This window comes from Rosa chinensis, chromosome 2 (assembly GCF_002994745.2).
Source record: "Rosa chinensis cultivar Old Blush chromosome 2, RchiOBHm-V2, whole genome shotgun sequence".
NCBI classification, from domain to species: Eukaryota; Viridiplantae; Streptophyta; class Magnoliopsida; order Rosales; family Rosaceae; genus Rosa; species Rosa chinensis.
This window is the reverse complement of record NC_037089.1, coordinates 23230305-23247765: the sequence shown is the minus strand read 5'-3', so window position 1 is coordinate 23247765 and position 17461 is coordinate 23230305. Positions and strand designations below refer to the sequence as shown.

Genomic DNA, 17461 nt, shown 5'->3' with positions numbered 1-17461 from the left:
TAGAAGCCAACACTCTTCTGGGTTTGACATACATGTCAAGGCCATCAAGTTCCCAAGTGAAGAGGCTGGTCTGCCGAAAGGTTTCGAGACTGTCGACTCATTACCCCAGCCGGAATTAGTCAACAAGTTCTTCATAGCCACACGCTTGCTTCAAGCACCGCTCGAGGAGCTTCTCAACGAGTTCAAACCAACTTGCCTTGTAGCTGACATATTCTATCCTTGGACTACTGAAGCCGCTGCGAAATTCGGTATTCCGAGGTTGGTTTTTCATGGGACTGGCTTCTTTTCTCTATCTGCTTTGGAGTGTGTGAGACTCTATCAGCCTTACAATACAGTTTCAGGTGAAACTGATCCTTTTGTGATCCCCGATTTGCCTGGTGGGATTGAATTGACAAGATCCCAGCTGCCTGATTTTGTCAAGGATAATGTTTTAAATGACTTGACTCAGTTGCTGAAAAAGGCTAGGGAATCGGAGTTGAAGAGCTATGGAGTTGTTGTTAACAGTTTCTATGAGCTCGAACCGGTTTATGCAGATTATTACAGAAATGGGTTGGGGAGAAAGGCATGGCATATAGGCCTGGTTTCTCTATGCAATAAAGAGACAGAGGAGAAAGTACAAAGAGGAAAAGGAGTGTCAATTGATGAGCATAAGTGTTTGAAATGGCTTGATTCAAAGAAACCAGATTCAGTTGTGTATGTCTGTTTTGGGAGTGTGGCCGATTTCAATTCCACTCAGCTCAAGGAGGTTGCTGTGGCTCTGGAAGCTGCTGGGCAATATTATGTAGATATATATACATTTTTGTTCGCAATATACTAGAAGTATGCAAGTGGTCTGGTGGTTGGGCCATTCATTTGCATATGCTTTGGGAGGGGTTCGAATCTCCTCAACCTCAAATCTGGAATTAATTTTGGATTTTTCCATATTCTGTTGCCCAGGGTCATTTTGGGAATTTCACATGCGTGTGGGTCCCACTTTTGCTGAGTTGGAATGCCACGTCAGCAGTTAACGTTAGAAACTGACGGAATTGAATCGGAATGACCTATTGGACGAGAAAATAATACCGCAGGGGTGTTTTTGATGAAATTGAAAGTCGAGGGACTGAATTGATGCGAGGTCCATACCACAGGGTGGTAAACAGTATTTAGCCCTTTTTTTTTTTAAAGAAAAGATAAAACCTTCAATTAATCAATCAGAAATCATACATTGGGGGAGACATAGACCAAAACCCCAAGTACAATCGCGGTTACAGGTACCATCGAGCCAAATGGCCTAAACTCTAACCACATTACGCCCCTTTCCCAGGCTACAAATTTCACATAATCCTGAGATTCCCGGAATACCTTGTAGTCAACCGCACAGAAGACTGCGCCCTCTTCCATACTGTGTCCAAAAAGTACCAGACCACGTGTAAGGATCGCTCGTCAGCAAATTGACAACTAAAATAAACCAAGCTTAAAACAAATTGTCCCCGGGAATGACACCATTTTCATTGCATAACAACTAAACCCAACCCTAGCTCAAGAGAATAAGGGAACAACCCAAACTCAGAGTAGGGACTTATTGACACCAAACTACCTAAAAACCAAAACCTAATAACAAACAAAATAAGACAATCACAAACCATATCCTTTTGCCAAGAAACCAACACCGGCCTACCATTGGATTTCGTCTTTGGAGTAGTGTGAACGCCGTCAACCTCTCGCACATCAGATATGAACCACAAAAAACCTCCTCGTACCAACTGTTCAGGATCAGTCTCCCCCCTCCCAGCCTTCCACCAAACCTCCACCACTGCCAGCATGAAGACTGCCATCAACACAATGTTAGTACCATCCCTCCACTGCCAACAGCACCAGTTCTCCACCACCACTCTCCCATGGAGATCACTGCATACAACATTCTAGGTCCATAGTTCAAATCTAGACCGCCAAGGCTAACCCGCCAAGGCACAAGAGATTGACACCACCAGCCACCCCACCGGCGAAAAGCCCTCCAACCCTGGTCAAAACCCAAAACATATGGGCTAGGAAGACATAGCCAAGCACAATTCCGCAACCATACCCAATGTAGATGCACCGCCATTGCTATCCCAGCAACATAAACGGATGAAGTAAAAGTCCCGCCTCCGACTATCCTACACCACCAGAAACCTCCAAGATCCCGCCCGGCTGCAACTACAATACTCTAACGAGGCAAAGAGCCTTCGCCAGCGTTGTAGCGCGGCCGGACGAGGGAAAACCAACAAAAAAATCCTACTTTTCACTCCGAGTTTTGTGGAGCAAAAAGACTTCTAACCCTACCAAGATATCTCCCTAGATGCCTTTAGAGGAATGTAATTAATAAATAGTGTGATTAAGGTGTCTTCGGTTGACCATATGGATCGAAGTCAAATCGATGATGAAATTGATTGATTTTTTTACAACAAACATAACATATTTCAATCATCTCATCCAACGGTTGGTTTGATGAAATTCAACTTCCTACTCTATCATTTTTGAAAAGTCCTTGTCACAATATAAACAATGTACAAGTTATATGACAATAGTAGACACTGTTTGTACCTGATTTTGGTAAATCGGCCCTTAAATCTTTGGCCGATAAATGAAGAAAATATGGTGCTTTTATTGTTGATACTCAATAAAATTTCATATTTATGAGATTTTATTAGATATTAACTTTTGGAGAAGAAATGAGAAGGAAAGAAAATAACGGCGATACTTATTGTTTAGAATAATTAATGCCGAGATTTTATTGAGTTTGAGGGCATCGGAGACAGTATTGCACAATTAAGAGCAAATTAATTCTAATGGCGCCACAAGAAGAAGGTTATTACGCTTCGATTAAGGAGTGAAGCAATATGGAACATATCTTCATTTCGGTCATTAAGACCGAAATATTCATTTAATTTAATTTCTGAAATATTCATATAATCTAATTTTTCTTTCCTTCCTAAATATCATGTATGTAATTGTATAAATAGGAGGCATCTAGCTCATTGTAAGAGGTCCCCGACCAACACAACTCAAAATCAATACATCAAATTCTCTACAATATCAATCTTTTCATTCTTTCTCTAGCCTACTTTAATTTTTATCGCTTTCTTTACCTTCTGCAATTTATCTTTCCTGCAATTTACTCTTCAGTCTCTTTAAATTTCATGCAATTTAATTAATTCACATTTAGATTCTTGTTCTTTCACTTTTCGCACTTTACTTTCCGCAACCTACATCAAAAAATAAAAAATAAAAGCAACATCGGTAAAGATGCCAAAAGTCCTTGCAACAAAGGCAAGAGAACCCAGCGGCTGAGACGGTTCCTTCCTCGGCCCACAGTCACTTGAAAGAAGTCAGATCAAGCGCAAATCTTATCAAAACCTCTCTTGGCCAATTGGCAGCGAGTTGGCACGCTTGCGTATCAAGAAGGACAATTGGACTTCAAATCCCTCGGCTACTAATTTGAGTCGAGACGATTTTGAGGCAAACAGACACATATGTATTTCTAATGATATGCAAACCCAAATTAAAAATCGATAAATTTGACATTACCCATGTATTTAACACGTATTAATAAGTGTCGTGTATAAAGATTAACCCGGTCAACCTGCCATTTCATACTGGTCAAATTAGTCAACACAATATACGTTTATGCTTCCCTAAAGGAAGCCGAATCATAGGGAGGTAAATGTCCCGAACTTTTTACATGGGTTGATACATCTCATCCCCACGAGAGTGTGAGCATTGCAGGATCAAGAAAAGAAGTTGCGAGGGAGTGGTTGTCAACGTTTTAGTGTGATGGGTATTTAGAGTTTAGAGTCGATCGCGTGGATTGAGGCCAAAACAATGACAAAAACATGTAAATTTTTTACCATCGCCATATTTCTTCATATTGATCACAGCCAACAGTCAAATTTGCCGAATTATATTTTGTTCATCTTGTTCATTTAGGAAGTTATACTTTTCCCTATAACTAATAAGGGTTATTATCATAAATGGTACCTGAACTTATCCTCTATCTTATCGATGGTACCTGAACTTCAATTTTGATCACAACCAGTACCTGAACTTTTCGACTTCATTTCAAGTGGTACCTATCACTAACTTCCGTTAATGTTCCGTTAAAAACTAACATGTGCAAAACACATGACCTATATTCAAGAGTAGTTTGACTAAAAAACCCATTAAAATAATTTTGTTTACTAGATATTTTGATCAATTAATACGTTCATAAAAATATAAGTTCAATTAAAAATATATCTCTACCCTCTTATGAAAATAAAATTTAAAAACAATATCTCAACAAAAATTAATTGTTTTATAGATACAGACAAAACATTTCAAATAAAACTATAAAACATTTTTTTTTTTGACAAACTATAAAATATTTAAAACCAAAAGCTTATCAAAACTTTCGTAATTTTTTTTTCCTGTCATTCATATATATTTTTAATTGAAGTTGAAAGTTTTTCCTTTTGATAGTCTCATTTTTTTATAGCCATATTGCCACAATATAAGTGAAAATAAGTGATATTACAAAAAAAAAATGGTAATTTTACAAATTTATCCTTGAAAAATGAGTCACTTGTTTGGCACATGTCAGTTTTTAACGGAACATTAACTGAAGTTAGTGATAGGTACCATTTGAAATAAAATCGAAAAGTTCAGGTACTGGTTGTGATTAAAATTGAAGTTCAGGTACCATCGATAAGATAGATGATAAGTTCAGGTACCATTTGTGATAATTACCCAACTAATAAACATGCTATGCAACACTAGTGGGCATATAAGAATTTTATGTGATCCAAATAATACAAATTGGAAATCGATCGATTTGGCATTACTCATGTATCTAACACGTATTAATAGGTACCGTGTAAAAAAAATAACTCGGTCAGCCTTTGTTTTCATATTGGTCAAAGGGGTCAACCAAATATACATTTATGTTTTCATAAGGGGTGCCGACTCACGGGGAGATAAATGTCCCAAAATTTTCACATGGGTTGGTACATCTTGTCCTCGTGAGAGTGTGAGTGCTGATAGATCGAGAAAAGGAGTTGCGAGGGAGTGGTTACAAGCATTTTAGTTTGATTTAGAATCTAAGGTTGACCAAGCTGATTGAGGCTGAAACGATGACGAAAATATGTCAATTTTTAACCATATACATGTTTCCCTGCCTTAATCGCATCCAACGGTCAAATTTGTCACATTCTATTTCTTTCACTTTATTCTTCTTGGAAGGTATACTTTTCTCCACAACCAATAAACATGCTATGCAACACTAATAGGCATCTAAGAATTTTGTGTGATCCAAATAATACAAATTGAAAATCGATCGATTTGGCATTACCCATGTATCTAACACGTATAAATAGGTACCGTGTAAAAAACTAACTCTATTGGCCAAAATAATCTTGAGTGAAAATAGGAATGAATTTGGACTTGTTTTGGACCTTTTTTTCCTTAAATCTCTCCATGGCGTCATTATCCTTGATCCTCTCTTGATTTTTGACATTAACTCCATAATTTCCCATGCAAAATCAGATTTAATTCCCTAATAATATCTCCAACGTCATCTTCAAGCCATGTGGTCTCCTAATGCCTTTAGGTTTCCTAGCCCATCAGGATTCTTGCGTTGACTGGGATTCCTAGTTGGACCAGGAAAACTTTATTTCTTCATTTCAGCTCATTTCCTTATCATTTATTCCAAGGTACCTAGAAAATAGAAACTAAATTAAAAATGATTAAGTAAAGGAAATAACTAAGAAAAATATGAGGAAATAATTATTAAAATGTCGCATAAAAATGCTCCTATCATTGGCCGGTTTGTACCGTGTTTTGCACACCCCTAATACAACTTAACAGAACTCATCCTAGTAAGGAAATGACTTCTTACTTTCTTAGTCAAGCTGATATACATAATAAATGTTATACAATCTCACAAATAGATAGAGACTTAAGTGCGGCCACCGATAAACTAGGACAGAACTAGGGTTGGAGAGAGTTAACGAAAGTTGTCAGCCTGTCTGGGCCAGGGCTCCCTACTTCATCGACGAGTGGCGGGTGTTGCCGGACGGGGTCTTGGGATCTCAAGGGTCCTGCTCTGTTCTTCGATCTGCTGGTCAAGGCTGGGTATTCTTCTTCGATTCTCTCAGGTGGTGTTGTCGGTGTGGAGGACGGATGAGTGGTGGCCGGCGTGGAGAAAGTGGTCAGAGGCCAGATCATGGCGGCGGTATACCATGGATCGTATGGCGCTGGCTTCTAATCTACAGTGGGTCGCTATACGGAGGTGGCAGCTGCGGTGGATCTGGGCTTTCAAGTTGGTGGACATGGCCGCAGCAAGGCACGGTGAGTCTTTCATCGAGTTCTTGGTGATAGATTTGGTGTGGTTTGCTGTATGGTTTAGGCACCTTCGACTTGGGGAGCTCGAAGACATGGGGCTGCGGTGGTGGCCTGCCGATGGGTCACCTGATGACAAGGGTGAGGAGTACTGTGGCGGCGACTATTTTCTTTTGGTTAGAGTCTTGTTTTTAGTTAGGTTACTTTGGTCAATAGTTGGTCCCTACTCATTTGAGCTAGGGTTGGGTCAAATTGAGGTGCCATGGATGTGGTGTCTTTCCTGGGGACGAGTTGGTTTAATTTTGATTTTATCTCATGGTCAATGTGCTAACAAGCGATCCTTGCACGTGGTCTGGTTTCATTGGGACGCAGTGTGGAAGATGGCGTTGGTTTCTCTAGCGGTTGTCTATGGGGTGTTATCGAGTTTCTCAGGGTTATCTGTAGCCTGTGAGCTTGGGTGAAATAGGTGGTTAGGGGTTGGGCTCTTTTGGCTCATGGATGTCATTATTGATGACGGACCCGTAACTAGTTCGGTTTTTAGGGAGGAGAGTGGGGAGTTCATGTCCACCACCGGTCATTCCCATATTATGTAATCTTGGTTAATTTAAAAAAAGGATTCTTATTCTCAAAAAAAAAAAAAAAAAAGATCGAAACTCAGGTCTTGAGCCCTTTCCATGATATAACCTTAACTTGTTACGACTCTTTCTCTCTATGAAGTTCCAAACCAACCCAACCAAAAAGAAAGGACAATGGAGATATCTTTCTACATCATGTTCGTGCTACATCTCTTCTTTTCCTCGCTTTGTCTTCTCATCCTATGAGAAATATCTGTTTTGAGATGAATATATACTACCAACGTCGACTATGGAAAATCATCAAACGGGGCAGTTGAGCTTAACAAAAACAATTTTTACTTGCCGTGTTGGTTGGGCCACCTATATGGAGAGGATGAGTTTGTGGGACTCAGATACAGGAAATCTCACTGATTTCACTACCATCGACACCAAAAACCATGCTGTTTATGGAACATGGGATCACATTCTTCCTTGCTCCTGGACTCGTGCTGGATTTGAAATCTCACTGTATTTGGATGGTGCCTATTTAGGCCTACTTAACACCCACAGCTTATAATTCTGGGTATTTGACCCATAATCCAATTGTTCTATATGTAGAGTTTGTTTTATAACTCCATAGCACATGAGAAAGTCAATAGCAACACGTTGTTTTTCAAAAGAAACTCATTAGGTTTTTGTCCTAATACTGTATTTAGAATTAGGATTAATTTCAGTTTACCCTCATGAAGTTTGGGGGTGTCATCATTTCACCCCCTCTACTTTTAATTTTGAATTTTTACCCCATAAACTTTCCAATTTTAATAAGCCGTGTCCAATTTCTACTATTCCGTCCAAATTGGACGTTAAGTTTGACCCTTGAGGGCTAAAATGGTCATTTCAACATAATAATAATTTTTTTTTTTTTTTTTCTGTTTCTTCGGTTTATTTTATTTTATTTTGTCTTTAACCTATACACCACAAATTATAATAGGTTTATAAAAACAAAAAAATACTCTAGGTGGTTGAAAGCCGCTCGCTGGTTTACGATATTTGTGATATATCTCCGATAAAGTAAAAATTTTAGGATATATCCCCAATAAAGTGAAGAAATATTTGTAAAAAATAATTTTACACTTTATCTGTAAATAAATATCTGTATATCCCCAATAAAGTGAAGAAATATCTATGTAAAATCATTTTTGGTCTACGATATTTGTGATATATCTCCAATAAATTGAAGAATTTTAGGATATATCCCAAATAAATTAAAGAAATATCTGTAAAAAGTGATTTTATACTTTATAAGTAAATATCTGTATATCCTCAATAAAGTGAAGAAATATCTGTGTAAAATGATTTTACACAGATATTTATTTACAGATAAAGTGTAAAATTATTTTTTACAGATATTTCTTCACTTTATTGGGGATATATCCTAAATTCTTTACTTTATCGGAGATATGTTACAAATATCATAGACCAGTGAGCAGCTTTCAACCACCTAGAGTATTTTCTTTTGTTTTTATAAACCTATTATAATCTGTGGTGTATAGGTTGAAGACAAAATAAAAAAAAATTAAAAAAAGAAGAAAAAAAAAACGAAGAAACAGAAGAAAAAAAAAATAAAAAACTGAAAAAAAATATTAATAAAAAACTTACTTTTTTATTTTTTTTATGTTGAAATGACCATTTTAACTCTTAATGGTCAAACTTAACGTCCAATTTAGACGGAATAGTAGAAATTGGACACGGCTGATTGAAATTGGAAAGTTTATGGGATAAAAATTCAAAATTGAAAGCAAAGGGGGTGAAATGATGACACCCTCTCAAATTTCAGAGGAGTAAACTGAAATTAATCCTTAGAATTATCCAACTCATGTCTTCGTTGGCATTATTTTATTTTCCCTTGTTTTTTTGCAAAAGAAAAAGTACAATAAAAACCTAATGGAAATAAATATGTAGCAAACAACATCAGAACTCACAAGCTGTTTCAAGTCTCCATCGGTAATATCTCTCGATCTCCGGCTCCAGCAGCCATCATATCTTCCCCGTCTCTTGTTCTAGTTCTCAGGTTAAGGACTAAGGTAATTCTATATAGTTAGATCCGATTTCGTTTAACAATACTCTGTGAACCATTGTTCTTATGACTTCTATCATCATTGTGATCTATTGTAATGAATTTGTTCTTTTATTACTTTTAGTTGAAGAGGTTGAAGAGGATAGGGCGTGGCAGAAATGGCAGAGGTTGATGAAGATCTGGTGGAGAAAATCCTGTCAACTCTGCCTCCCAAGGCTCTGATGCGATTCAAATGCGCCTCTAAAGGGTGGTATGCGCAGATCAACGATCCCAGGTTCGTAGCTAAGCACCTCTCCTATTACAATTCCAGTTCCAAGCGTCTGCTCCTGATGAAGAAGCGTTTAGTCTCCAAGGACATCAAAGACACTGCTAATGAGACTGCAGAAGAAGAAGAAGAAGAAGAGCTAGTGTTTTCGTTGCTTAATTTATGCAATAATGATGATGATATTGATAATGGTGAGGACAGCATTATTGTCTCTAGTGTCGAGGACATCAAAATTCCTTTTTGTATGAGTCTAAAGACTAGAGGCGAAGCAGTTCATATTGTAGGGCATTGCAATGGAATCATCTGTCTACTTCTAGTTAAATCTTTTCAGGTGCTTTTATGGAACCCAGCAACTCAGGAATTCAAGCTTCTTCCCCCTTTCCATACCTTCCAGATGATCATTGGTATGAAGATGTATGGTCCGGGTATGTTCAGGGGTTTGGATATGATCCTAAATTGAACGAATACAAAGTTGTTAACATTGGACTAGTTTCTCCTTCAGAAACGAGGGATGACGGATATGATATTTATAATCCTCCAAAGGCTGCAATATACACTTTGAGTACTGATTCTTGGAGAAAGATCAACACCAATGCTTTCGAAACAGAAACCACTGTCCTTAGGCCCGAAAGTTTCCAGATTCAATTCAAGCAAATGTTTTATTGGTTAGGACATGAGCAACATAAGGAACTGGATGTGTTGGATAAAGACGAGGACCTCATTGGACCGGTCATCATTTTGTTGGATATTGAGAATGAGGTATTTCATGATATCATGTTACCTGAGTGTTTGTATCATCCCTGGGTCTTCACTGATGGTATGGAACTTCGAGTGTGGAACGAATCCCCTGCTCTTTTTGTATTGGTTGTTGGACTTCAAGGTTATAAACCTGAAGATGAATATTCTTTTGTAATATGGGTGCTGGATGAGCTTGGTGGTCCGAAGGGTGCTTGGACAAAACACTTGACTCTTGATCCCACAGAGAAACCATTGGCATTTTTGAATAGCAATGAGATTTTTATAAATGATTTCATGAAACTTGTACTCTCCTATGACCTTGGTAGCGAAAGCCTAAAAGATTTTCTCATTCAAAACACGTCTTATTCTACTCGTCAGATATATGACGAGTCAGATGACATTGTAGCTGTTGTCTATGTGAAAAGTATAGTTTCAGTCTTGGGAACCCACAAGCTCGAGAGCAGAAATAATTCCAGTGCGGTATAGTTACTCAACCTTTTTCTTTCTTTCTAGTTTCTCCTTTTTATCCGAATGCCTGAATAAATTTGTACCAATAAGGATATTCAAATTTTATCTTTAGTTTGGAAATACCTTACATTCAGATTATTGATGTTTCATGCTATTTTACAGGTGAACTTTTCTCCACTCACGCACTTTCCATCCGGTCCTTCCATAGTGGACAGAGAATTGCATTCATATTCAATATGGGCCATCCCACCGAATGATGTGTCTTTTAGGATCAAGAAGTTGATGGAAGGTCTCAGGGCTGAGTTCGGTGGGCCGGAGATCAAACCACATATCACTGTTGTGGGGTCTATTCGTATGACGTATGAAGATGTGCTCAACAAATTCAGATCTCTTCCTTCTAAATATTTTCGTGCATACCAAGCAAAAGTTAATCTAGTGGTTACCAGCAATTTTTATCACCAATGTGTTTCCCTACTCATTGATTCATCAACAGAAGTATCCCATCAGGTATTTAAATTTTCTTGCTATGATGTTTTGTTTTGTCTTTATTAATATGAATTTTTAAGTGTTGGTTTCCGGTTTGGTATACATCTCTAATTTGAAACAATATATTTGATTCGGAGATCTCATGCACCTTTTCATTTATGCACATTTCTGTTTTTATGTATTAGTAGAGCCTAAGTATTCAATTACTCTGATTTTTCTTATACACTGAGTAGTAATACATGAATTGATTTTTTTTTTAATTTCAGTTAGACTGTACAACTCGCATATGCACTGCACATTGGGGTTTCCATAGCGGTAAGTTCCCTGCATTGTAGAATTGCTTTTCTCGATAACTGTTTTTCAGAGTTGGTGCCTAGTTTTGAAATGGACCATAGCTGTTGTGCTTATTTTATCATATAACATGTAATTTGTCTCTCCTCCTCTGCAGGTGGTAGGCCATATTTGAGTCTCCTTTACGGGAATCTGACAGAAGAAGAGAGGAAAATAGCTCTAGAAAAAGTTAGTTCTCTAGATAAAAACATTTCCAGCTTGAGTTTCACCATATCTCAACTCGCAGTGTACAAAATCGACTACAGAGATATAACTCTCAAATCATGGGAAAAAATTGCTGAATATGCCCTCCCATTTCATTAGGTCGGTCTCTTAATTCATGTTTACTACAAAACTTGTATTCTGATCGATATAAGAGTACTATGTTCCGGTGTCCCTTCATGCTGTAGTTATGTCTTTAATTAGATTCAATATGATCTTTGTTCTTTTCTTCGAGCCCTGGAATATGTATAATTAGATTTTGGATTGTTTATAATTTTGTTATGACAAGCTTATGTCTATATAAGTTTATACATACAAAATCCAAACATCTAAAATTTTGATACCGAACACCTTAAGATGCAGGGGCGGATCCAGGGGGTGGCGAGGTTTGGCAGCTGCCCAACCTCGATTCTTTTACCAAGCCATGGAAGCTTTTGTGCTTTGAAGATTTTACAGAAAAAAAATTTATGAAAGAGAGGCAAGAGGTTCAAGATGACGAGATACTGCTCTTGATTCCTAGTCTCCTTGAACTTATCAAAACGACACAGTATTGATAGTGGCATATACCTCTATCTTTTCTTTCTTTAAATTTTATTTGAGAGAACATGTTTATCTTTTATTTTTTATTTATTTAAAAGCTTAAGAGTTTCTCTAGAGCACAAACTCTACTACACGCCTCTCTTATCAACAGTACGCCTCCTCTAATCATTTCATGAAATATTTTTCTTTTTTGAAATTCAATTTAAAGTTGTATTAATTCTAGTTTCACTATTCTATTTTCAGTTTTAGTGTTTAGCTCCTACTTATTTATACTTGTTGGGTTCTAAATCTCAATTTCAAAAAGAAGAAGAAAAAACAAGAACAAACATGTTTGAGATAATTTAATTGACATCAGTTAAAAGTTAAGAATTGTTTGCTTCAAAAAAGAAAAATGATCTTACTACTTAATAGTCTTGCCCTATGTGAGAAATTTTTCTGGATCCGCCACTGCTAAGACGAACAGATATATAACATATAACAAAATATAAAGTTAGGTAATTCATTATGCATTCCAGTAGAATAATAAAATTTATTTGTACAACAGACTAAGAGATCTTAATAGGTAATGTACATGCAGGCCTGACCATGAGATTATGAAGACCCGAGGCGGAAAATGAAAATGTGGCTTCACAAGTCTTTTTTTTTCCCATGTAGTCTTAATCTTTTTCTAAGATAAGTGTAGTTTTGTATATAAGGTTGACAAATTGTAATTCTATTCCGATTAGTGTTATAGTTGTTTTGTACCTTTTTTATTGAAAATATATGTAGATTTTTTTCAACAAAACAAAAACAAAAATATTTTCAAAAAAAGGTGCAGCGGCAGCAAGACTCGAACCTTGCATGCCAGGAAAAAAATTAAATTACCAGCATTGTTGGATTGTTACACACAGATTCACATATATATGAAAAAAATGAGTTATATAACTTCCATAAAATATGTAAAGAAACTTTTCTTTTTTTTTTCTTTAGAGGCCCCCGAAAGCTGGTGATCTTGAGGCGGTCGTCTCAGGGTAGCCCTCAGAGCTGGCCCTGTGTACATGCATGCTAAACACACATCTTAATAACTTTTTCCTACAAGTGAAGAAGAACGCTCGTGATTTGAAACACACATCTTATAGCAGAGGGACCTTTTTCATTTTAGTCATTTTATTTGTACATGCATTCTAAACACACATCTTATAGTAGAGGGACCTTTTTCATTTTAGTTAATAAAACCCTAGTAGCCGCTCTGTTAGGGTTGGAATTGAAATTCCAATTTTTTAATCTAGCATCTCATCCATGATAGTGGATGCTTTCCCTTTCATGGGGTTTGATCAAGAGATTTTGAATTGGTGGCGGCACCTTTGCTTTGGATTCTTCTTCTTCTTCTTTCTCTGATGGGTGGTTCCTGGGCAGATGGAGAGGAGGGGAGCAACGCTCGTGATTTGAATACGAAGTACCTGTTGGGCGGTTGCGATGGGAAAATAGAGATAAGCAATGACATGATCCGCTCTGGATTTCACAATGAAATCCGAAGTGGCCTTGCAGGGTCCACTAACTTGATACACATTTACGTAAGTGTACGTATTATTGGCAACATAGGGAAATATTATGCCAAAATTATCGTACCACGGGGACTAATGGCTAAACCACACTCCTTGGCTAATTGGAAATAAAGACACTTAGCATGCAAAAAATAATAATAAATAAACAAAAATTCTACTGTAAGGCACCAAGACTTAGCAATGCTCAGTTTTGGTTTTCACAAAAACCTAATCAAAACTAAGAGCCTAGTGGTAGTTATTTACAATGAATCGAAGAGTTCAATATTTTAGAGTTGATTTTAAATTAACAAAAAAGTAATGAAATGTAGCGCAACCAATAAAAAGTAACTAATAAAAGTGTAAGCAATATGAATGAGAATGTCAGGTCCTAGAGAGGCTCCTTCACCCAAACCTTATGTGTCGGAAGCTAATCTAATGCAGATGTAAATTTCCTACTTTGGCGGTAGTCGTATCCAAGGCAGTTCAAGGCTCAATGACCATATATATATATATATATATATATATATATATATATATTCTCATTTCGGTATTAATGCGCCGGTTCAAGGGTCACTAACTCACTCTAATCGGCGTAAAGATCGGGAATTAGACTACTAAGCAGTCCGCCTGCACAATCATGCAAAAGTGTAAATCACCATGCTTATAATCCCTCAAATACGAAATTGAGGATTCTAGCATAGGAATTAGAGGGGGTCAAGCCTCTACTTTGTCCTAGACATACTCAAAATACACACCCTAGAGTTGACCCTAGTCAAGACTTATTAGAATATCAACCCTAAGAGTCCTCCCATAAAGGTATCTATTAAGGATCAAGTCATCTTAATAAGTACTCTAATGTATCATATATTCATAGGCCTAACTTGTAGCCTAAGTAATGAATTCCTAACCAAAGAGTTGATATACTTAACTTAGGTATTTAGGTTTTATATTACTATATATCTCCTATTAACTGGAATAAGATTTTAATCAAATTTGTTTACTTAAGCTTAGATAATGATAGGCCCAATATAGTTCTAACATTATATACACATAAGTTACCAGCTCGGAGGCCTCTCGGAATCGGCGACCTAGTGTGACTGTGTGAGGCACCACCCATGCCGCCTCAAGGCCTCCCCTTGTCCTGTCACCAAAGCATTTCACCTTATTGGTAATTAGCAGTTGAGAGAATTACAAGTTTGAGAAGGAATGAACTGATAACGGTTGGAGTCGAGTAAGAGTGGTAGTAAGGACCTATATATTATTACTTAGGGTAAAATTGATGATTCTTCCATTAGTAATATTCTGATATGCTTGTTTTAAATGTCTGAAAGGGATGCCATTTATCCAAATTTGTTTCTAAAATTAATGTTGATATACAAAGAAACAAAATATATATAAAGCATTTCCTAATCCTATACTACTCGTCATGGTTCCTTAGTCATGATGAGTTGTTGGCTACATGGTTTCCATCATTTTACAAGTCATTTTCACAGAGAGAAACTTAATGGAGGATGACCAAGTGGAACACCCTAAACCCCATTGCTATATATTGGATTTTCCTTATTTTGGTATAAGTTTTACCTGCTAAATTACTTTAAAATTTGAGTACTGAAAGCAAGAAAACACAAATCTACTCATTAAGATTTGCGGTCTTAAGTGGATATGCAAATAGAGAAAATTGAGAAAGACCTGATGGATTACACATCGATCAGCTTCAAATTTGAGTAATTACCAATGCAAGAAGAAACCACTAGGTTCTAATTTTAAATTTAGAATCTAAATTCTGAATAAAAACACAGAAAAGAGCATAAAAAGTCCTCCCTCACCCCCCCCTTCATGTGACCCGCCTCCCATATCTATCATCGCCATTTCTCCAAGGCAACCACCAAAAAAGCAAAATTTAAAAAGTTAATAAGTATGAATTTCTACACACTAGCTAACACACACATATTGAGGTACTCAAATGATGCTTCTAATTACTAAAAAGGGCAATACCTATGTTTCCTTGTCAAATGAAATTCTAATCACAATCGATGACCTTACTCGGACAATAAGTCTGTTGCAAGGAAGGAATTTCAATAGTGGAAGATGACGAGGCCGGAACTATATAAATTAGTAACTGCTAATGATGATTGCAAGGATTTCAATTTATAAACTTTATAACCTTGCTTGATCATATTACAGTTTTTGAGTGGTCCAAGATGTTTTTTTCCATGCAGTAGATGCTAGAATTACTCGGTTGCAGTCAGTATTCCTGTCAGTTTTTGAGTGATTTTAATGATCATTGCAAGGATTTCAATTTATAAACTTTATAACCGTAATTGCTTGATCATATAAGAAGAAATAAATTCTTAATTTTAATAATATATGCACATCTCTCTTCATTTTTGCTAGTCAACCAAAAATACAAAAAAAAAATTTTAGTTAGTCATGAAAAAAAAGAGAGTAATTAAAGACATTACTCTTATTATATATACTGATTTACGATGCATGATTTCTTACATTAGCTTATTACTAATTTTGTATACACACTTTTAATTATGGGTACAAATGAGTCAATTAATTAGGTACAACAATTAATGTTTCAGATTAAAACTAGTCCTAGTCATTTTATGCATGGATTTATTATTTCAAAAAAAAAAAAATGCATGGATTTATATAAATACATTTATGTAAAGTTGTAAACATATTGAAGAACCTTTTTTAGCTACAATTGTCCTATATAAACACCATTGATCAAAGAACCAGCTAACCCGATCAATCTCATAATCATTTGCCTAGCTCCACACCACTTGCAATGAAGAATTCAAACTTCATTATCCTTCTATCAGTATATGCACTTGTACAAGTTCTCAACGTTTCAAATGCTGAACCCTACGAGTACATGCAATTTGTACTCCAGTACCCACCTGGAGTTTGCTATGACCAATCAAAAGGTCATTGCATCTCACCTCTCCCAACCAAGTTTCATGTACATGGAATATGGCCTTCTAACTTCTCCAATACACTTGTCCGTTGTGGGCACGCACTGAGGAATAACCCCTTTCATAAGGTGCAGGTGTGTGTGTATTTGTAAATATTTGACATATATAGGTTTTTTTTTTTTTTGTTTTGACAAATTAGCAATATGTTTTTCTAATTGTACCTTTTGTTTTCAGATGACACCTCTACAGACGGATTTGGGAAACTCATGGCCGTCCGTGTTAACACAAAACAACAATATGCAGTTCTGGGAGCATGAGTATAGAGAGCACGGTGCATGTGCAGTAGAGTCAGGTGTACCACCTTTCACTCAAAGGTCCTACTTTGAGAAAGGACACCAACTATGGAACCAATATGACATCCTTGCAGTGCTTCGTCAAAGTGGTATTAAACCGGGTACTGCAACATCATACACTATGACTCAGCTTGTAACCGCAATCCAAAAGAAAATTGGGAGTAACAATACCCCTTTAATCATGTGCAGGAGGACAGCCCTTGGTTACACACTAAAGGAAGTGATAATTTGTCTGGATCACCAGGCAACAAATGTGATAAGTTGTGCGCTTAATAATATTAGAAAAACAGATTGCCGAGATCCTTCAGGCAAGGTATACTATGTAGCTTAGCTAGCTATCTGAATATGAATAAGCTCCTCAACTAGTAATTTACAATTTACAGTCTGTTCTACGTTTGAGGATGCAATCTCGATCAGCGGTTTCTTGGATTGATGTATTAGTCTATACTATTGGTATTATCAAATAAAAGTTCTTTTGTGTACTAATAAATAAGTCACTTAATTTTCGATCCTTTCAATTATATCTACTCCGTTACTCCCATTCTTGGAATTCAGGGATCATCACTCTTCATTGACTTATTCCTTTTCTAAACTCAGATATAGCTTGACTTAATCTGAAGTCCATGAATTAGAGGGGTGACACCTCAA

General features: G+C 36.7%; 2 protein-coding genes across 2 annotated transcripts; both read left to right on the top strand.

Moving 5' to 3' along the window:
- The first annotated feature begins 8836 nt into the window (after positions 1–8836).
- Positions 8837–12386, top strand: LOC112190057 (putative F-box protein At3g17480). The gene is given in 7 exon segments (XM_024329482.2): positions 8837–8971; positions 9089–9653; positions 9656–10447; positions 10598–10942; positions 11188–11236; positions 11370–11575; positions 11831–12386. Coding segments are annotated over 5 exon segments (1923 nt in total). The 5' UTR covers positions 8837–8971; positions 9089–9122; the 3' UTR covers positions 11831–12386.
- Positions 12387–16304: 3918 nt separating this feature from the next.
- Positions 16305–17158, top strand: LOC112183941 (ribonuclease MC). The gene is made up of 3 exons (XM_040513744.1): positions 16305–16594; positions 16695–16914; positions 17003–17158. Exons 1-3 carry the CDS (start codon positions 16334–16336, stop codon positions 17026–17028), a joined length of 507 nt encoding a protein of 168 aa, XP_040369678.1. The 5' UTR covers positions 16305–16333; the 3' UTR covers positions 17029–17158.
- The last annotated feature ends 303 nt before the right edge of the window (positions 17159–17461 follow it).